The following is a 19113-nucleotide window of genomic DNA, read 5'->3' on the forward strand; positions in this document are numbered from 1 at the left end:
GTAAATGTCATGCTGCTTGTTCCAGGTACAACGAATCACACACCTTGTTCCTCTCCTTTGGGTTAATTGGCGGCCCACATCGTAGTATTTCTTGCAGCTATTGGCTGCCGAAATAGTGACGACGGTGCTTTTGAGTAATTATTTAAACAACCTAGTTTAAAATAAAGTAGTCGCTGTGTTTTCCGTATCACTTCCTGTTTACTTCTCACTGTCAACCAATCACGCACAGTCTTGTTCCTCTCCTTTGCCTTGATTGGCAATGGACATGTCAGTATTTCTAGCAGCCATTGGCTGCCGAAACAGCGGCAACGGCGCTCCCAGGAAATGCATGGAGAGGAAAATTGTCCGAATTCTTTTAACAGTAGGTTTAACGTAGCTAAACGGGAACGTACCGAGTCGAAACAAAATCGCCGACTTAAATACTTATACCGTACACTGTGAGTCGTTGATGAAAGACGTGGGATTCAAATCTACTTTGAAAGGAAGTGTGACGGAAGGGAAAGCCTTCTTTCTTTCCAGATGACTTCACGGGGAAGGCACGAGGGCGAGAGACATTCCCCCAACACACACACACACACACACTGTTGTCATGGTAACAGGTTGAAACTTAATTAACTCTTTACCTGCCCTTTTTCTATTATGGTAATCATATAGAATTGTAATTGTATAATATATACATTTAATATGGCAGTATGTATTGACTGATTATGCAAGTGTCCCTAAAGAGTGCATATACAGTCGTGCGTGTGTGTGTGTGTGTGTGCGTGTGCGTGGCAGTGCAGGAGTTAAAGGTGTGCATTCCCCGCAGGGCCGCTGAGGGCGGAGCTCAGCACACACAAACCCAAGCAAAGTTTCCAGTCTTTTTCACGCCGCACAACTTTTTCCTGTCTGATGAGCGACCGTGCCGTTCGGGCCCGCGAGACCATGGTGACAACCGACCCCCACCAGATCCAGGACCCGGTGGTCCCGGCCCAGGTCCAAGAGCAGCAGGACCCGTTGAAAGAAGAGAAGGAGCGAGACGAGCCCTTCTCGGGCACGGCTGGATTTGACCTGGAGAAAATGGGCCAAGGCCCCGTCAACGCCATCACGGTGCTGACTTTGCTGGACAAGCTGGTCAACATGCTGGACGTGGTGCAGGAGAACCAGCACAAGATGGAGGTGAGTCATGGGTGGGGCCGACTCACGTTCAAACCTGCAGACTTTCACATTCTGTCAAATTGGCTCACAAGTCTTACTCTATGTGCTGTATTTCTATCTTCTCACCTTATGCACCATTTTACATAACACATCCTTTCTATTTCACTCCTTTTTTACCACTTCTTTCCTCATTTACAGCACATTCCGAAAGTATTCACAGCGCTTCCTTCATTTTTTATATCACAGCCTTATCGCGGTCATGCTGGAGCCTATCCCAGCTGTCATCAGGCGAGATGCGGGGTACACCCTGGACTGGTGGCCAGCCAATCACAGGGCACATATAGACAAACAACCATTCACACTCACATTCATACCTATGGAGTTAATTGGAGTGGCCAATTAACCTAGCATGTTTTTGGAATGTGGGAGGAAACCGGAGTACCCGGAGAACACCGGGAGAACATGCAAACTCCACACAGAGATGGCAGAGGGTGGGATTGAACTCGGGTCTCCTAGCTGTGAGATCTGCGCGCTAACCACTCGACTGTACTGTACTCACTGTACTTCATCCTTCTTCTTAATACGCTTCCTCCACTTTATTCCCTTCCCATAACATTACCACTTTATTCTTATACATTACCTCCTTAGTGCCATAATATAACCACTTTATTCCCATATTTTATTCCCATAATATGATGACTTTAGTCAACTAATGCGATGGCTTTATTCACATGACTTTATTCCCATCATATGACGACTTTATTGCCATATCATGGCTTTATTCCCGTAATATGACTTTATTCCCATCATATGACTTTATTCCCATGATATGATGACTTTATTGCAGTAGTTATTCCTGTAATATGACTTTATTCCCATCATATGATGACTTTATTCCCCTAATATTTTATTCCCATCATATGATGAGTTTATTCCCCTATTATGATTACTTTATTCCCATCATATGATGACTTTATTTCCCTAATATGATTTTATTCCCATCATATGACTTTATTCCCCTAATATGATTTTATTCCTATCATATGATGACTTTATTCCCCTAATATGATTTTATTCCCATCATATGATGACTTGATTCCCCTAATATGATTTTATTCCCATCATATGATGACTTTATTCCCCTAATATGATTTTATTCCCATCATATGATGACTTTATTCCCCTAATATGACTTTATTCCCCTAATATGATGACTTTATTCCCATCATGTGATGACTTCATTCCTGTAATATATATTTGGACTCTATTTCAGGGGAAATGAGCATGGCTGCTGGTGTTTGCATGTTTTTCCTGTGATAATGACTTTGTTGTTACTATGACACGTATGAAAGAAACGTATTTGAAGCCAGTGAGTATGGTAACGACCGTACATCATACATAACACCATATGATGTATCACAAACGCTAGGCCCATCAGGTGGAGATGGAGGGCGTGGTCAGAGGGATCCAGGCCGATATGTTCAAACTGTCCAAGAGCCACAGCCACACCTCCAACACCGTCAGCAAACTGCTGGACAAGAGCCGCAAGCTTTCCGTCACCATGAAGGAGGTCAGGACGCCGCATGACACGGTGACGTGTGCATAGCGTGTACAATATGCAGTATGTGTACTCAGGTACGTGACAAGATGGAGCGCCAGGGAGCGCAGGTCAGGAAGCTGGAGGCCAACCACGCCCACCTGGCCAACAGAAACGGCTTCAAAGTTCTCATCTTTCAGGTCAGCTCCTCTCATCATCTACCTTCTCTCACATGCTACTCCATCCATCCATCCACCCGTGTCGTAGCATACCATGTATATGGTAGCATGCTAGTGTTAGCTTTGGGGAATCATGTGCCTGCCTCCTCCCACCAATACTCAACATTCTCCACATTCCTCACCTCCTACACGTTAGCATGTGTGTGCGTGTTAGTATGGGTGTCTGTCACTCTGTGTGCTAGCATGTCAGTGTGTGTATGTATGTTATCATGCATGTATGTAAGCATGTTAGCATGTTAACATGTGCTGTGTGTTAGTGTGTGCATATTCGCATGTACACATGTTGGCATGTGCTGTGTTAGTGTGTGTGCATGTGCTGTGTGTTAGCGTGTGTATGTTAGCATGTATACATTTTAGCATGTGTCTATGTTGCTATTTTTATGTTATTGTGTGTGCATGTTAGCGTGTGTGCATGTTAGCATGTGCTGTGTCAACATATGTGCTGGTTAGCGTTTGTTTGTTAGCATGTGTATATGTTAGCATGTACTGTTTGTTAGCGTCTGTACACGTTAACCTGTGTGTATTTTAGCATATGTGCGTATTAGCATGTGTGCATGTTAGAATGTTTGTCAGCATGTGTTCGTGTTAGCATATGTGAATGTTAGCATGTGTGCTTGGTAGCATATGTGCGTGTTAATATGTTTAGATGTTAGTAAATGTATGCGCGTGTGCATGGTAGCATGTGTGTATATTAGCACGTGCGTGTTAGTGTGTGTACATGTTAGCCTGTGTGTGTTAGCAGCACATTAGCGGTTGCGTGTTTGTAGCTGACTGTGGTGGTTGTGCGGGTCCTTAAAGGAGGAGAACGAGATCCCCGCTAGTGTCTTTGTGAAGGATGCGCCTCCATTCCCTCGCGATGAGATTCTGGAAGAAGGGGATGAACTTGCGCCAGGCGTGGAAGGAGATCAGCCCTCGGAGGGTGGACTCCATACCATCAACCTGTCATCTGACGAGGATGTGGGCCTGGAGGACGACGTGGAAGAGGAGATATGGCCTCAAGACTTGGAGAACATGGAGAAGTCCAGAGCTGAGAAGCTGAAACGCTCCAGTATGAAGAAGGTAAGACACGCCAATGTTTCTGCGTGGTTTACAGCGTTGGACTGAGCCTGCTGTCATCCATCTTGCAGGTCGACAACCTGAAGAAAGCCTTGTCACGACAAAACATCGAGAAAAAGATGACAAAGATTGGAACCAAAATTGTTTCGGCTGAGCAACGAGAGAGGATCAAACAGAAGACCGCCAGCCTGAAGGTGTCCCCTCTGACCTTTGGCATCAAGAAGGTATGACCTCCAGATAACCCTGGACTCTTCATCTGTATGACCTGCAAGGCGCGTGTCTCTACAGCCTCGCAGCAAGTCCGACTCACAGCCTCCTGAGGAACATCTCTCTCAGCTGGAAGAGGCTCCGGTCCCGGAGGACCATGTCCAGCTGCCCCCGATGAGCGGCCACGATCAGGGGGTGACCTTCACGGAGATCCACCAGCAGATGACCCCAGCAGACGAACAGCAGGGGGAAGAGGATCCAGCAGTGCCTGCAGAGGTCAGTGTGACTTCTGAAGGTGTGAGCGAGGAGTACGCTCTATCCGCCACGCTGCTGCAGGATCCGGAACCCAAGCAGGAGCCTTCAGCTTCTCTTGAGGAATAAGATCTTGCTCCCAGACCAACCTTCATCTACGCATTGCTAACACAGCGTCTTAGTGTTGCTCGCACTAAACCCATCATTAGCATTTTTATAGCACCGGCACCTTCTCACGACATTCCATACCAGAATACAAACACGCTAACCCTGCAATGCTAACATTCCTGCTGCACGTGGAACACCTTCTCTTCTATGTACAACCAAAGAATATTTACCTGTAATACGACTATTTGTATTTGATATAGTATACATTGTACCTCACACAGCACAATAAATCCCATTTGAACCTTGGAGTGTTTTATTCCTTCCATTCAACATGCGGTGCCTGGCGGTGGCCAGGAGGTGGCAGTGTCGCCATGTTGGAATTAAGAAGTGTTTTACTGCAGCTGGTTGATGCTGGAAATGATTTCCATTTGTTTGATGATCTTCTTAGCTTATCTGACAAATGAAAGTGAAAGTGGCATCCTTCCATTTTTCCACTAGTATTGTGCTCGTCTTTGTCGTCTTCTAGCTAATCATCTGCGTCGGACCCCGCCGGAGTTCTTCTTGATGAGTTTGGCCACGGAAGTGAAGGCCTGCCGCAAGCCGACGCCTTGCAGTGCGCTGCATGCTTGAATCTCCCACAGCAGCTGCGGGTGGCTGGACACGCCCAGCTGCTTGGAGATCTGCTCGTAGGGATGGCGGCGAAGAATGAAAGAACCCCACACGGTGTCTGATTTAACGATAAAGCGTTGTCGCAGCGAGTTCTACCTCTTGCACGCTCATGGCGCCGGGCTGGTCCGCCTTGTTGGCAAGAACCATCAGAGGAACACCTTGTAGCCTTTCGTCACTCAGAACCTTCTTCAATGCCTTCTGGGCCTCCGGCATCCGACCGGGGTCGCTACTGTCCACCATGAAGACGAGCGCCTTACAATCATCCAGGTAGTACCTGAAGGCGACGCCGCGAGGAAGAAGAGGAAATGGGAAGAAATAAAGTGCGTATTTACCTCCAGTTGGGTATCATGCTCTTTTGTCCTCCGATGTCCCAAACCGTCAACCATGTCTTCTTGTCCAAATAGAAAGAGCCCACGTTGAATCCGATGGTTGGCGACGTGTCCACCACCTGCCGGGTCACGGTAAGACGTCAGCCGCACACACGCGGCGATGCCCGGATGTAGGGGCGGAGCCTCACCTGTCCTGTCAGCAGTCTAGCCAGCAGCGTCGTCTTTCCAGCAGAATCTAAACCAATCAGGACCACCTAATTGGACCACGTAATTAGGATTTTAGCTGCTACACACTCAACCTTACAGCAACATCCATTATAACACATATCTGCTTCAAGTGTTTAACACTTCACTAACACCATAAAACAATTGTAATGCTTTCATCAAATATTACAATTCATGTATTCTTACTATATTTACTCAATAAATTTATAGAAAACAAGCTATAGAAACTAGCTAGCTTTTAGCATTAACACATTAACAAGCCACGGTGTTTCCCCAAAATGGCGGCATGTCTGGTAAGCTAGCTCAGAGTTTTTACTACAAAAACTCATTTAAAATCAATACAATAACTGTAATGTCTTAGTAGGGTGTCAAATATTACAATCCAACTCTTCTTACAAAATTCTTTAATTTAATTCCTGAAAAACAAGCTAGGAAATTGGGTTTAGCAATGTAGTCAACTTGTGTGTCACTTGCTTTGTTGTAGTGTAGTTACCTGTGGACTTTTGGACGTCTGTGTCTGACCCATGACGTCTTCTCACTCTTTCTCCTGGTCCTTAAGGCTGAGCCCAGTTGCTGTGTTACTACATAAAAAGTGTGTGGACTGAAGCAGGAGTCCATGACATCACAAACTGGTTTGACTGCATGTTCTTCATGCTAGCAGCACACATACTACGTACAGTAGGGTACTCATATTTGACAACAAACCGACTCATAATAAGTCATAAATAGTATTAGAAGCGTAACCACTTGTAGAAATATGTAGAAATAATGTTGGGACTTATGGAAGATGTTCAACATTCCTCCTCGTTTGAGAAGGAGGAGTTGGAAGGAGGAGCCAGACTTCCGATATAAAATGGCGGCTTTCCGTCTTTTCGGTCCTTCTTCCCCCTCCAGAAGCCACACGTTGTCAGGATGGGTTTCGGTGACCTGAACGCGACTTCGGGCCTCAAAGTGCTCAACGACTTCCTTTCGGATCGGAGCTACATAGAGGGGTCAGTACCGCAGAAAAGAACAACAGACTGGGCTTTGCAAACGGGAGAAGGAAATACGGAGATTGGGTGAAGTTACCGGCGGCGCCATCTTGGCGTCGCGTGGCTAACTAGTAGCTGCTGGTTAGCCACAACCTGACACGAAAACATGAGGGAACATACGCGACCATGACATGACAATGTCTTAGCAACTGTATCCTGGTGTTTTCCCTCATTCTATGTTTTGTGAATGAAATTGGTCTGTACTGTTGGCAGTGGCCATACATGGACGCCGCATCTCGCGTTGAGCCTTACGTCAACGACGACGCCATATTGGATGGGTCAAGTCTAGCACCAAAACAATGTGACTGTATTTGGTGCTTAACTGTTTCCCAAGTATATCAGGGCATGTGTGATTGTATATTTATTTACAGTGCAGCTTTGACAAATCCAATGCAATGTGGCTACCGTAGCAACTGTTGTGGTGTTGTACCTTGAACGAAGCATCTCTTCTTCTCAGGTATGTTCCGTCCCAGGCCGACGTTGCTGTCTTTGAGGCGGTGACATCCTCACCCCCAGCCGAGCTTTGCCATGCGCTCCGTTGGTTCAACCACATCAAGTCCTACCAGAGCCAGAAGAACAGGTAACGGTTGCTGTTGTTGACGCGTGTGTGACGTCTGACTGAAGCCCACCTCATCTGTCAGCCTTCCAGGTGTGAAGAAGCCATTGGGACAGTATGGGCCGGCGGGTGTGGCTGACACCACGGCGAGCTCTGCCGCCCCCGCCACCACAAAGGACGATGATGAGGATGATGATATTGACCTGTTTGGCTCTGATGAGGTGAGTTCGTGTTTGGATACGCCATACTAGGAAAAACTGCAGCTTGTATAAATACTACAATATGACTCCTGTAGGAAGATGCAGAGACTGCTCGCTTAAAGGAGGAGCGTGTGGCAGCCTATGCAGCCAAGAAAGCAAAGAGTAAGTCCCCCCCCGTCCCCTCCCCAGCGTTTTCTGTTCCACTTCAGTGGACTCTTGATGATGATACCTAATCACCATCTTTCGGCTGATACCTGATGGATGCCTTATTTACCTGACGAGTTGACTTGTGTACTGACGAGTATTTTATTTGAGATGCAGCTTTAGCGTAACTCTACTACTTTTTCTACTACGTTTTCCCGTCAGAACCTGCCCTCATTGCTAAATCGTCCATACTGTTGGATGTCAAGCCCTGGGACGATGAGACCGACATGGCAAAGTTAGAGGAGTGCGTCCGCAGCATCCAGATGGATGGACTCGTCTGGGGGCAGTGTAAGCAGAACCGGACATGCTGGGTTTCAGGGTCGTGGGTCTCTAATGTGGTGATTTTGTATTTCACCATCTTTCGGCTGAAGATGTGATGACCGTTACATGATCTGAAGCGTGGCCTGCTTATGTTTTTCCTTGCTTGCAAGCTGTAAAAGCTTTTGACATGCGTTGTTGTGCTCCTGTAGCTAAACTGCTTCCTGTGGGTTACGGTATCAAGAAGCTGCAGATCAACTGTGTGGTGGAAGATGACAAGGTGAGTGTGGTGTTGACAGTTCCTTGGCAAGCCAGTAGATGTCAGCTTTACGCTGTCCTGTATTGTGTCAAAGTGCACCTTTTTATTAAAAGGCCTCCAAGCAAGGCTGTTTACATCCTGTGTTATTGACCAAAACAGTCCCTCATTATTGGCAGTTAACTGGTTCCTGACCACCGAGTGGATTTCTGTATTTGACTGTTGTTTTGTTTTTAGGTGGGCACCGATATTCTGGAGGAGCAAATTACTGCATTTGAAGATTTTGTTCAGTCAATGGATGTTGCTGCATTTAACAAAATCTGAACATGACGTTTCAAAATAAAGCACTTGATGAAAGTTGGCTCTTAATATTTTTTATATATATATATTTTGTAGCATAATGTTGTTAAGGGAACTGCTTTTCATTGTACAATGTCAATATCTGAGTTTAAATTGGCCACATTGTTTCAAAAGGATTTCAGCTCAACGGAGCTGATAAACGCATCTGTAGTTCTCATTGTGGCCTGCAGGGGGTGGCAGACTCCGGTCGAGCGCATGGCACGGTCAAGTCGCAGAAGGAGAGAGACCGGAAGCAACCGAAAGCGCGGGGCGGAAGATGGTTTTCCACTGTCTGAAAGTAAAACGAGGTAAGTTGAAATGTTTGCCTGTTGATGCTAATAGCAAAGGAAACCTTAAAGGACGGTTTAAAGTTTTAAACAGTAAACGGGACAAAGTTCGAGCCGATGACTTGTCGCAGGGCAGCGCTTGTTGGAACACGTCACGTGACTCCCCGAGGTTACCTGGATCTCATTGACCCGAATAAAGAGTTATATGTTGTTCCACGAAGCTCGCATGTCGGCGTTAATGTTCGTTAACAGCAGCTAAAGTGGAGATTCGACATGGTAATTGGGGACTCGTGGGCTGACCTGTGATTGGCCACGTGGCGAGGGCAGGTCGCCTTTCATTGGGCAGAGGACCACAAAGGGAGGGGCTTGTACTTTTTTTTTGACAGAAACCACAAACTAGTTGGATCAGGAGTGACACATTTGGTATGAACCACTGCATTTACTTCTCCTCTTGGTGGTTTGGTACGGCTTTGACTGCTAAGATAAATTGTATGCTTGTAAGTCATCACTTGGTATAACCGTAGTTATGTCAATCATATTAATATACAACAAAATATGTCACAGGATGTGGGCAGAGTCTCAGCAAGGGCCATCTGGATGCGCCCCGTGTAGGCGAGGGTACTGCGCCTGCTGCCAAGTCCACTACAAAGACCTGGATCAGGTGACCAAAAACTAAAAGAGCCGCACTTTGGACACCAAGTGTGGTGCCATCTCCTGCTGATATCTAACATGACACGATCGTTGTCCTCAGCATCTGTCCAGTGACAGACACCTGGACCGTGTCGCCGGCTCCTCCGGGGTCACCGGCAGCCGAGGCGATGAGACGCTACTGGAGCGCTTCCTGCGGGACGTCTTGTTGCACCACCCGCGCTGCTCCGAGGATGGCAGGTCCGGAATGCCACATGTTTCCACAGATCCACCTTTCTCTTAATATCTTATTTCTTCAATATTTCCACTTTATGCTCGTGTTCTGCCGACTGCTGGTTAGCGTGGCTGACATCTTTCTTGTCCATCTTGTGCTCCACTCGGCCTCTTCGTGTGTCTTTGCGTCCACAAGGGACTCCGACTCGGACTTCCTGTCTGCACCTCTTTTGCCGACACAGCTGCCGGATAAAGACGGCTCCTCATCGGGCACTTGCCAGCACCTGAACGATGCGAAAGTGGGTGCTGGTCCTCTCAGCCGGCCGAAGGAGACCAGTCGAGGTAGACCTACGCCCCCCATGCACAGGAAAGCACACAGGAAGACCGACAGGAGGAAAAGCGCAGGGTCCGCCAAGGGTCCAGGTGCGGGAACAAGGCCCCTGCGTCGGGCTCACCATCAAAGCTGGCGGCATCGGCATTTGGCGGCGCCCAAAGAGCAGGCCGACCTCCTGGAGCAGACTCCTGAAGAGGTTTGATTTCCTCTTTTTCACAACGCTTTGGTGTTTTTACTCACGCTTGCCGTCGGCAGGAGATCACGGAGAACGTCCACGTCAGCACGCCTCTACACGCGCAGAGCGACTCGGACTGGGACTCGCTGGTCCAGGTGCGCGGGGACCGCGGGTAGCGGGTGAACCCTCCGTGTTTGTTTGCTTACGTCTTTGCTTGGCTTTCCCAGGTGCCTGACCCCCGGCGACCCGGCATGCACGCCACGGATGTCAGCCACCTGACCGACGCTCAGGTCCACCTGATGGACCCGATGTACTCACGGCGGCTCCAGGCCGCCCTCCGCGGCGAGCTGCATGCAGCCCCGGTGCTTTGTGGCGTGCCGCAGAATATCCCGCCATCCTTCAGGGGCAAGACCTGGAGCCAGATTGAAGAGGAAGACGAGAAGAAGGTGGAGGACCTGGTCCGACAGTTCAGACGAGGTCGTTTTGTCTGCTACTTCGACAAAGAGTCGCTAGACAGGTCACATGACTCTTATCTGCCGCTCATTTGCATATGCAGTAATCCCTCCGTAGGCACACTTCCAATTCCACTATTCTATTATGGTGTGTAAAGGTTACTATAGGGGTGTTATGTCATGTCTCGAGGGCTCTAATGATGTTACAAAGTGTATATAGAAGGTGGTAAAGAGGTTTTTATGTCTTTTCTCGTATGGTGTGTAAAGGTGACTATAGGGGTGTTATGTCATGTCTAGAGGGCTCTAATGATGTTACAAAGTGTATATAGAAGGTGGTAAAGAGGTTTATTATGTCTTATTTTCTCGTATGGTGTGTAAAGGTGACTATAGGGGTGTTATGTCATGTCTAGAGGGCTCTAATGATGTGAAGGTGGTAAATATGTATTTAAAGGTGAGTTGGTGGTGATATTTTGGTGCTAATATGTGGACGTCATTGCTGTGAAATGGATGATGATGATGGTGTTGTGTCAAACAGGAGTGGGCGTGGTCAGGAGGACGCGGGTTTCCTTCCTCTGGCCGACACGGACGGGGAGGCAGTGAGAAAGAGGAAGTACTTCAGGACGGCTTCCAGGTGTCAGGTGCGTGAGGGTGAAAGATGCGGGGGTGTTGTTGGGGCGGGGAGGGGTGACGTGTCTACATGGCCTTCTCTCCAGGTGGTCAAAGTGAGTCACAGCACTCAGACCGCCCGCCTCGTCGTCCCCACTGTCTGCCAATCGACGGCGGAGGCCCCTCCCGCCGCACGCCCTCCAGCGGGAGTGGAAACGACTCCCCGGGGGCAACGCCAGCGTCTTCCGCACTCCTACTCCCCCATCGTGACGCCGCTGCAGGCCGCCACATCCATGGTCTACCTTCTCTGCTCGCCTACGTTTCCCGCCCCCGCCCGCAAACCGGCGAAACGCAGCAGGAAGAGGCGGCAGGACCTTGAGCGCCCCAAGGTCAAATATAAATCCTTTCCCATGCGCTTCTACGACCCCTGCGGCAATCGCATCATCAAGAACCCCCCCAAAGATTTGAAACGTTCCATCCTCCCCGGCCCCCTGCCGCTGTGCGCCCGTAAACTCTTCCGTAGTCTGAGCCCGGACCTGAACGCCGACCGACCTTCAGGGGAGGCGGCCTCGGGCTCTTGCGGAAGCAAGGGTCCCGCCTCATCCCTTCGCAGCAATGTCATGGTGAGTGCGGTCGGCGCCAACCCGGCGCCCGCCCGCAGACGGGGCGGGCGGGAAGGACGGGCCGCGTCCTCCTCGCCTGCAACGGGCAGGCTCCGTCACAAACGGCCACGACGAGGAAGGCCTCGGGGCGGCTGTGAGAAGGCGGCTGATTAGCGCTTGGACTCATTCTCCAGTGCCGCTTCCCTGTGGGACAACGGCCGGCTCCCAACTAACGAAGCCCCCATTATAATCCAACTTTCTTTCCATAATAGGACTATTTCTCAGAAAATTATTCAATTTCTGCTGCTTTTTATAGCTATTTGATTCTATATATTTATTTGTATTTAAATCATTTTGTTGTCTTATATTATGAATATCTTATTTTTTGGAATATTTCAAGTCTATAAATGGCTCCTCATATTACAATGTTATGTCTCTGAATATTTAGACTTTTTTGGTTAACTGACTGCTTAATATTTATAAATATATAATATATAAATTAATATGTATATATAATATTTATAAACTATATATATTTTTGGAAGTTTTCATGTTAAGTGGTGACATTTCACCAGCAGATAGCGCCATTTAAATGGGCCATTCATTTCTAATGGGAACATGTTCACAGAATATGGAATATATATATTCATATTTGCCATGTAGATATCCCAGTGAGGGGCGGGGCTTGTCTCATAGTGTCCACCAGGCAGCATAAGGAGTCCACGACCTGCATTGCAGCCTCGTTAAGCTCCGCCCCCTCACCCTGGGTTGCTCCAATCAAATGGAAAACATCTTGTGATGCAAGGTAGACCTCATTTACATCCTTCCCCAAAAAACGTGTCAGCCTGTCCACCGTCTCCTGCAGCAACTCCTCCGGACTGGACTCGGCCACGCCCCCGTCCTCTTGCACCCAATCTGCCTCCTCATAGTGGAGGTCATGTGACCTGGTGGACAGGGTGTCCTCCTTTTCACTCACCTCCTCTTCCACCTTTGACACCAAATCCTCATCTTCACAGCATGGTGCACCGCTTCCTCTGCTGTCCCGTCTTGGGGCCTCCTTGCTGTCCCGTCTTGGGGCCTCCTTGCTGTCCCGTCTTGGGGCCTCCTTGCTGTCCCGTCTTGGGGCCTCCTTGCTGTCCCGTCTTGGGGCCTCCTTGCTGTCCCGTCTTGGGGCCTCCTTGCTGTCCCGTCTTGGGGCCTCCTTGCTGTCCCGTCTTGGGGCCTCCTTGCTGTCCAGTCCTGGGACCTCCTTGCTGTCCCGTCTTGGGGCCTCCTTGCTGTCCCGTCTTGGGAAGTCCTTGCTGTCCAGTCCTGGGAAGTCCTTGCTGTCCAGTCCTGGGGCCTCCTTGCTGTCCAGTCCTGGGGCCTCCTTGCTGTCCAGTCCTGGGGCCTCCTTGCTGTCCCGTCTTGGGGCCTCCTTGCTGTCCCGTCTTGGGGCCTCCTTGCTGTCCCGTCTTGGGGCCTCCTTGCTGTCCCGTCTTGGGGCCTCCTTGCTGTCCCGTCTTGGGGCCTCCTTGCTGTCCCGTCTTGGGGCCTCCTTGCTGTCCCGTCTTGGGGCCTCCTTGCTGTCCCGTCTTGGGGCCTCCTTGCTGTCCCGTCCTGGGGCCTCCTTGCTGTCCCGTCCTGGGGCCTCCTTGCTGTCCCGTCTTGGGGCCTCCTTGCTGTCCCGTCTTGGGGCCTCCTTGCTGTCCCGTCCTGGGGCCTCCTTGCTGTCCAGTCCTGGGGCCTCCTTGCTGTCCCGTCTTGGGGCCTCCTTGCTGTCCCGTCTTGGGGCCTCTTTGCTGTCCCGTCCTGGGTCCTCCTTGCTGTCTCCTCCTGGGTCCTCCTTGCTGTCTCCTCCTGGGACCTCCTTGCTGTCTCCTCCTGGGACCTCCTTGCTGTCTCCTCCTGGGACCTCCTTGCTGTCTCCTCCTGGGACCTCCTTGCTGTCGTGCTGTATCTCTCCTGTCTTCAGTGTCTGAAAAATGCAAATGTCCAATAAGAGCATCAGGATGATGGATGGGGTGCTTGAACCCCCACACCTGTCCAAAGCGGAGCGGCGTGTACGAGCGGGTGGGTCACCTGTTCCATCAGCATGTGATGAGTGTGCAGGGATGAGGATGAGGAACGGTGGGAGGCGGTGCCTGTGTATCCTTCATAGGAGGAGGCGCCGTGGCTGCAAAGTTGAAGGTGAAGATGAAGGTGTGCGATGGCTGCATTTTATTGTGAAAGGTGTTGTCACCTGCTGGGACTGTCCTTCAGGCCCCTCCCCCTGGTAGCTCCTCTTCCGCCACGGCGACGTGGTGACAGGAAGCGGGCGGCGCATCGCACCAACGAGGACACGGACTCTCGCCAGGTGGGCTGAGCGGAAGAGGAGGCTTTGTGTCACATGACTTCCTGTCCCCCTTGCACTTCCTGTGTGTCTCACCTGCGTGGTCATCTCCATGAGCTTGTGGTGACGCTTGTGTCGCTCGGAGAGGAAGCACACCTGGCACACCTGGAAGCTCACACACCTCGTGCAGCGATACCTCCACACACACACAGAGGTCACGCAGAGGTCACACAGCTGTGCTGGCTGTGATTGGACGACGGTTCTCACCTGAGTCCTCTGATGGGACGGATCCTGCAAATGCCACAGCGCACCTCATGAACCAGCGTCCCCGTCCCGGCCAGATGAGACAAGAGCGGTAACCATAGCAACAGAGAAGGTTGCCTCTGCAGCCACGCCTGCACTTGGTCGCCGCTCAGGGCGTGGCCACGCACCTGTGCAGGCGGGACAACGTCAACGTCTGCATTCTCATTGGCTGCTGACTCACTTTACTCTTTACTCACCCCCGCAAAACACAACCTCACCGCCTCCTCCGCCTCCTCCGCCTCCTCCGCCTCACCATACACCACTTCCTGCTCCACCAGCCTGGGAACCTCAAACACACGTCATAATACTACACACCTGGTAGTACATACTGTACATACGTACATGCACTACCTGATACTACATACCTGATAGTAGCTGACTGATACTACATACCTGATAGTCATACTATATAGTACCTGATAGTAGCTGACTGATACTACATACCTGATAGTAGCTGACTGATACTACATACCTGATAGTAGCTGACTGATACTACATACCTGATAGTAGCTGTATGATACTACATACCTGATAGTAGCTGTATGATACTACATACCTGATAGTAGCTGACTGATACTACATACCTGATAGTAGCTGACTGATACTACATACCTGATAGTAGCTGACTGATACTACATACCTGATAGTAGCTGACTGATACTACATACCTGATAGTAGCTGTATGATACTACATACCTGATAGTAGCTGTATGATACTACATACCTGATAGTAGCTGTATGATACTACATACCTGATAGTCATACTACATACCTATAGTAGCTGTCTGATAGTACCTGACTCATGTCCGCCAACAAGGATCTGAGCGAAGACCTGCTGATGGATCCACAAGCACCAGCTGCTGCACATGCCAGGGCTATCCACACACACACATATTACATACATATTACATACATATTACATACATATTACATACATAGAGTTGTGAAGTAGTGAAAAAATACAAGCTATATCTGCTAAAAGTTTTTTCCGATGTTTGTACCTTGGTATTTCCGTGGCGGTGTGTCAGCTGATAAGCAGATGAGAGCAATATGAAGAGAAAGAGATGCAATTTGACCCGAGCCGTTCCTGGAACACCAACACAACATCACTCTATACACTCTATTTCTACAATACATCATATGGTATACATCCTCTACGTAGTCTATCAGCAAAAATGTCAACAATAATACACATTTCTTGACCTTTAGATTTATAATCTTGATTTTGTCAATATCACCTTTTAACATCTTTCTATATGACAAATATTTCAAATTAAAAAATTGTAAAAATATCTTTTATAATTATGGCTATACAGTATACATCGGTACATTGTTTATTTGTAAAAATACGCCCTCTGTCGGTCATCTTGAGCAACATCATAGCGATTATTCAATTGTCAACACTATTGACCAGAACGTTGCGTGTCTGCTGCATAAATGGACCCCCACCCAATCTCCACTTTACGTAGCTTTCTTACTGTACATACTGTATATACAGTAACGTAAGAAAGAATTTAATAATTCGTAAGATTGACATGTGCAAAAGGGATAAGAATATAATGGCAGTGTAACTGGGTGTGCGATTAATAAACGTGCCTTTATAACAAACACACAAAAAACACTAGATATGATTTACATTCAAGTGATTTGAAAGTGTAATATGAATTATTGTGTAGTTATTTGTGAAACTTGTGAATGTGGACTAGAGACCTGGGTACCTGTCGAACATCCCGAACATCAGACCGCATATCTTCTCTGACGCCTCCGAGGTCACGCGACTCCACGGCTCCGCCCTCGAGTGGCAGAACATCCTGTTCAGTTTCCGGGTCACTTCCGGTTCGCTCAGCAAGCACGTGCGTTCGACTCCGCCGCCGCCCGGGTCAAGCGCGGCGCTGATGTGGTGAAGCAGCACCCGGTCCACTGGCACGGCAGCAACAACCCGTCAATCACCCCGAACAGGAAGACAAGAAATCCAAGAAAAAGCATGAAATCAACCAAACTGTGGCAGGCGTGCTGCAGACGTTCAAGCTTCACCGCCACTCGGTACGCCCGCATTCCCACCTCACCCAAGGACTCCACACCTGGAAGACACATGCATGCATCACACAAGCAGACTACTACTACTACAGTATATAACAAGCCAATAGCATAAATGTACTTCTACAATGTATATAAGAGTCATGAAATGTAAAGAAAGCTACTGAGGGTGTTGTCCTCCATGCTGATCTGTGTGTTGTTTTGATCTGCAAAAGAAAGGATTGCATTGATGACTGTGGCTTTTCCAAAAAAGGAAGAAGAAGAATATGAAAGGTGACTCACCTGCAGCCGTCGCAGCGTGGAAACCAAGCTGCTGAATTCTTCATGGGTCATCTGAGCCGCCGCTCGCCTTCCACCTGTCCACCAATCGGCATGCGGGAAGGCGATGACGTCGCACATGTAGACATGGAAGACAGGTAGACATATTGGATGGGTGGGACGAATTTGTCCAACAAATCATTCAGAAAATAAAACATATTAGGCATAATAAACCGGTTTACCACCTTCTAAATACACTTTTTAACATCATTAGAGCCCTCTAGACATGCCATAGCACCCCTATAGTCACCTTTATATTCCTATTAGCCAATATAGTAGACATCATAAGACAATATAGGACATATTGGGCATAATAAACCTGTTTACCACCTTCCAAATACACTTTTTAACATCATTAGAGCCCTCTAGACATGACATAACACCCCTGTAGTCAACTTTACACTCCTATGACCCAATATAGTAGGCATCATAAGAGAAAATAAAACGTATTAGGCATAATAAACCTGTTTACCACTTTCTAACTCCACTTTTTAACATTAGAGCCCTCTAGACATGAAATAACACCCCTATAATCACCTTTACACTCCTATGACCCAATATAGTCAACATCATGAGAGAAAATAAGACATATTAGGCATAATACAGCTGTTTACAACCATCTAAATCCACTTTTTAACATCATTAGAGCCCTCTAGACATGACATAACACCCCTATAATCACCTTTACACTCCTATGACCCAATATAGTTGTCAACATGAGAGAAAATAAGACATATTAAGCATAATACAACTGTTTACCACCTTCTAAATCCACTTTTTAACATCAATAGAGCCCTCTAGACATGACATAACACCCCTATAGTCACCCTTACACTCCTATTAGCCAATATAGTCGACATCCTAAGAGAAAATAAAACATATTAGGCATAATAAACCTGTTTACCACTTTCTAAATACACCTTTTAACATCATTAGAGCCTTCTAGACATGACATAACACCCCTATAGGGCACACTGGACACGGATGGTGTAAGAAAATGAGCCAGCGTATGATTTGGACCATAAGGAGGAGATGACATGTTGTTATGATGCTCCAATAGCGCTAGTGTGAATGCATTGACACAATGCAGCCTATTGAGGCACCACGGTTAGCTAATTGGTGCACAATGCTCACACTGGACATTTGTCCTCGTCTTCTGTGCTTCCTTTGTCGCGCCGCAACAACACACACCCGCACCTTTCTTCTCCTGCTCGTCATCATCCTATCGCTAGCGGCGCGGCGCGGTGCCACGCTCGTCCTGACGCCAGGCTCGTCCTCCCTGTGACACGGGCGCGGCGGCGGCGTACCAACAGCTCCATGGTCCACGTCTGCTCCTCGTAGCTTGCCTGTAGTAGCCCCTTATGCTGCCGCTAGCTCGCATTCACCTGCTTTTAGACTCATTGAAGTGCTATCATTGGTTGTCCACTGGCGGTGCTATGGAGGTGTTGGTATACACTAGTTTAAGCATGCTAATATACTAGCAAGCATGCCAATATGCTCGTTGTGCAATATGCTTGTGATCTAATTCACCATTAAGCATGATAATATATGAGTAAGCATGCTAACATCATCGTCGTATGTTGACAATCACATTAATATACAGTACTAGTAAGTATGCTAACAGTAGCATGCTAGTATATAGTAGTAGTAAGCATGCTAATATACTAGTAAATATGCTGACAGTCACATGTTAATAGTAGCATGCTAATATGTAGTTGTAGTAAGCATGCTAATATGCTAGTAAGTATGCCAATATACTTGTTGTGCAATATGCTTGTGATCTAATTCACTATTAAGCGTGATAATATGAGTAAGCATGCTAACATAGTCGTAAGAATGCTAATATACTAGTAAGTATGCTGACAGTCACATGTTAATATACAGTATTAGTAAGTATGCTAATAGTAGCATGCCAATATACTCGTAAGTATGCTGACAGTCACATGTTAATATACAGTACTAGTAAACATGCTATTAGTATCATGCTAATATGCTAGTAAGTATGCTGACTGTCACATGTTAATATACAGTACTAGTTAGCATGCTATTAGTATCATGCTAATATATAGTAGTAGTAAGCATGCTAATATGCTAGTAAGTATGCTGACAGTCACATGTTAATATACAGTATTAGTAAGCATGCTAATAGTAGCATGTTAATATATAGCAGTAGTAAGCATGCTAATATGCTAGTAAGTATGCTGACTGTCACATGTTAATATAC

General features: G+C 47.8%; 6 protein-coding genes across 9 annotated transcripts; 3 read left to right on the forward strand and 3 right to left on the reverse strand.

Annotated features, from left to right (window-relative positions):
* Positions 1-312: 312 nt before the first annotated feature.
* cavin2b (caveolae associated protein 2b) lies at positions 313-4842 on the forward strand. 3 transcript variants are annotated; one of them, XM_078798149.1, is made up of 7 exons: positions 313-361; positions 809-1158; positions 2567-2707; positions 2773-2874; positions 3712-3972; positions 4041-4193; positions 4258-4842. In XM_078798149.1, exons 1-7 carry the CDS (start codon positions 325-327, stop codon positions 4555-4557), a joined length of 1344 nt encoding a protein of 447 aa, XP_078654275.1. In that variant the 5' UTR covers positions 313-324; the 3' UTR covers positions 4558-4842. The 3 variants fall into 3 exon arrangements, with proteins under 3 accessions (XP_078654275.1, XP_057941900.2, XP_078654276.1); XM_058085917.2 differs by lacking the exon at positions 313-361 and adding an exon at positions 434-592; XM_078798150.1 differs by lacking the exon at positions 313-361 and adding an exon at positions 488-599.
* arl11 (ADP-ribosylation factor-like 11) lies at positions 4548-6816 on the reverse strand. 2 transcript variants are annotated; one of them, XM_078798158.1, is made up of 5 exons: positions 6253-6816; positions 5723-5788; positions 5538-5653; positions 5302-5434; positions 4548-5216 (listed from the first exon to the last, which is right to left on the reverse strand). In XM_078798158.1, the coding sequence occupies exons 1-5, from the start codon at positions 6283-6285 to the stop codon at positions 5067-5069; spliced, it is 498 nt and encodes a 165-aa protein (XP_078654284.1). In that variant the 5' UTR covers positions 6286-6816; the 3' UTR covers positions 4548-5066. The 2 variants fall into 2 exon arrangements, with proteins under 2 accessions (XP_078654284.1, XP_057941961.2); XM_058085978.2 differs by having other exon boundaries at positions 4562-5216; positions 5302-5479; positions 6253-6810.
* Positions 6586-8621, forward strand: eef1b2 (eukaryotic translation elongation factor 1 beta 2). The gene is made up of 7 exons (XM_058085975.2): positions 6586-6751; positions 7248-7370; positions 7432-7567; positions 7642-7708; positions 7913-8038; positions 8221-8288; positions 8502-8621. Exons 1-7 carry the CDS (start codon positions 6672-6674, stop codon positions 8586-8588), a joined length of 687 nt encoding a protein of 228 aa, XP_057941958.2. The 5' UTR covers positions 6586-6671; the 3' UTR covers positions 8589-8621.
* A 226-nt stretch (positions 8622-8847) lies between these two features.
* zdbf2 (zinc finger, DBF-type containing 2) lies at positions 8848-12362 on the forward strand. Its single transcript, XM_058085886.2, has 8 exons — positions 8848-8911; positions 9455-9551; positions 9642-9778; positions 9948-10281; positions 10341-10415; positions 10488-10777; positions 11248-11350; positions 11426-12362. The coding sequence occupies exons 2-8, from the start codon at positions 9456-9458 to the stop codon at positions 12092-12094; spliced, it is 1704 nt and encodes a 567-aa protein (XP_057941869.2). The 5' UTR covers positions 8848-8911; position 9455; the 3' UTR covers positions 12095-12362.
* Positions 11987-14938, reverse strand: LOC131137664 (uncharacterized). Its single transcript, XM_078797996.1, has 7 exons — positions 14928-14938; positions 14732-14813; positions 14543-14662; positions 14328-14474; positions 14142-14260; positions 13982-14075; positions 11987-13877 (listed from the first exon to the last, which is right to left on the reverse strand). The coding sequence occupies exons 1-7, from the start codon at positions 14936-14938 to the stop codon at positions 12567-12569; spliced, it is 1884 nt and encodes a 627-aa protein (XP_078654122.1). The 3' UTR covers positions 11987-12566.
* A 145-nt stretch (positions 14939-15083) lies between these two features.
* LOC144901981 (dystrotelin-like) lies at positions 15084-16985 on the reverse strand. Its single transcript, XM_078798085.1, has 6 exons — positions 16854-16985; positions 16736-16777; positions 16535-16615; positions 16253-16454; positions 15536-15621; positions 15084-15409 (listed from the first exon to the last, which is right to left on the reverse strand). Exons 2-6 carry the CDS (start codon positions 16752-16754, stop codon positions 15294-15296), a joined length of 504 nt encoding a protein of 167 aa, XP_078654211.1. The 5' UTR covers positions 16755-16777; positions 16854-16985; the 3' UTR covers positions 15084-15293.
* Positions 16986-19113: the final 2128 nt, after the last annotated feature.

Source organism: Doryrhamphus excisus, linkage group LG17 (genome assembly GCF_037039965.1).
Source record: "Doryrhamphus excisus strain RoL-2023G ecotype Guam linkage group LG17, RoL_Dexc_Guam_v1.1, whole genome shotgun sequence".
NCBI classification, from domain to species: Eukaryota; Metazoa; Chordata; class Actinopteri; order Syngnathiformes; family Syngnathidae; genus Doryrhamphus; species Doryrhamphus excisus.

Bases quoted from the DNA above. Each gene is read 5' to 3' on its own strand.
- cavin2b (XM_058085917.2), top strand. From the start codon at position 520: ATGACTTCACGGGGAAGGCACGAGGGCGAGAGACATTCCCCCAACACA. The intron at 1,159-2,566 runs GTGAGTCATGGG...CACAAACGCTAG, and splicing joins AGAACCAGCACAAGATGGAG to GCCCATCAGGTGGAGATGGA. The intron at 4,194-4,257 runs GTATGACCTCCA...GTGTCTCTACAG, and splicing joins TGACCTTTGGCATCAAGAAG to CCTCGCAGCAAGTCCGACTC.
- arl11 (XM_058085978.2), bottom strand. From the start codon at position 6,285: ATGGGTCAGACACAGACGTCCAAAAGTCCACAG. The intron at 5,654-5,722 runs GTGAGGCTCCGC...GTGACCCGGCAG, and splicing joins CTAGACTGCTGACAGGACAG to GTGGTGGACACGTCGCCAAC. The intron at 5,217-5,301 runs GTAGAACTCGCT...CCCTACGAGCAG, and splicing joins GCGCCATGAGCGTGCAAGAG to ATCTCCAAGCAGCTGGGCGT.
- eef1b2 (XM_058085975.2), top strand. From the start codon at position 6,672: ATGGGTTTCGGTGACCTGAACGCGACTTCGGGCCTCAAAGTGCTCAAC. The intron at 7,568-7,641 runs GTGAGTTCGTGT...TGACTCCTGTAG, and splicing joins ACCTGTTTGGCTCTGATGAG to GAAGATGCAGAGACTGCTCG. The intron at 8,039-8,220 runs GTAAGCAGAACC...GTGCTCCTGTAG, and splicing joins TGGACTCGTCTGGGGGCAGT to CTAAACTGCTTCCTGTGGGT.
- zdbf2 (XM_058085886.2), top strand. From the start codon at position 9,456: ATGTGGGCAGAGTCTCAGCAAGGGCCATCTGGATGCGCCCCGTGTAGG. The intron at 10,416-10,487 runs GTGCGCGGGGAC...TGGCTTTCCCAG, and splicing joins ACTGGGACTCGCTGGTCCAG to GTGCCTGACCCCCGGCGACC. The intron at 11,351-11,425 runs GTGCGTGAGGGT...CCTTCTCTCCAG, and splicing joins GGACGGCTTCCAGGTGTCAG to GTGGTCAAAGTGAGTCACAG.
- LOC131137664 (XM_078797996.1), bottom strand. The intron at 14,475-14,542 runs GTGCGCTGTGGC...GTCCAATCACAG, and splicing joins CGGGGACGCTGGTTCATGAG to CCAGCACAGCTGTGTGACCT. The intron at 13,878-13,981 runs GTGACCCACCCG...TGCATTTTTCAG, and splicing joins ATCACATGCTGATGGAACAG to ACACTGAAGACAGGAGAGAT.
- LOC144901981 (XM_078798085.1), bottom strand. The intron at 15,622-16,252 runs GTACCCAGGTCT...TTGGTGTTCCAG, and splicing joins ATGTTCGGGATGTTCGACAG to GAACGGCTCGGGTCAAATTG. The intron at 15,410-15,535 runs GTACAAACATCG...GTGTGTGGATAG, and splicing joins ACCGCCACGGAAATACCAAG to CCCTGGCATGTGCAGCAGCT.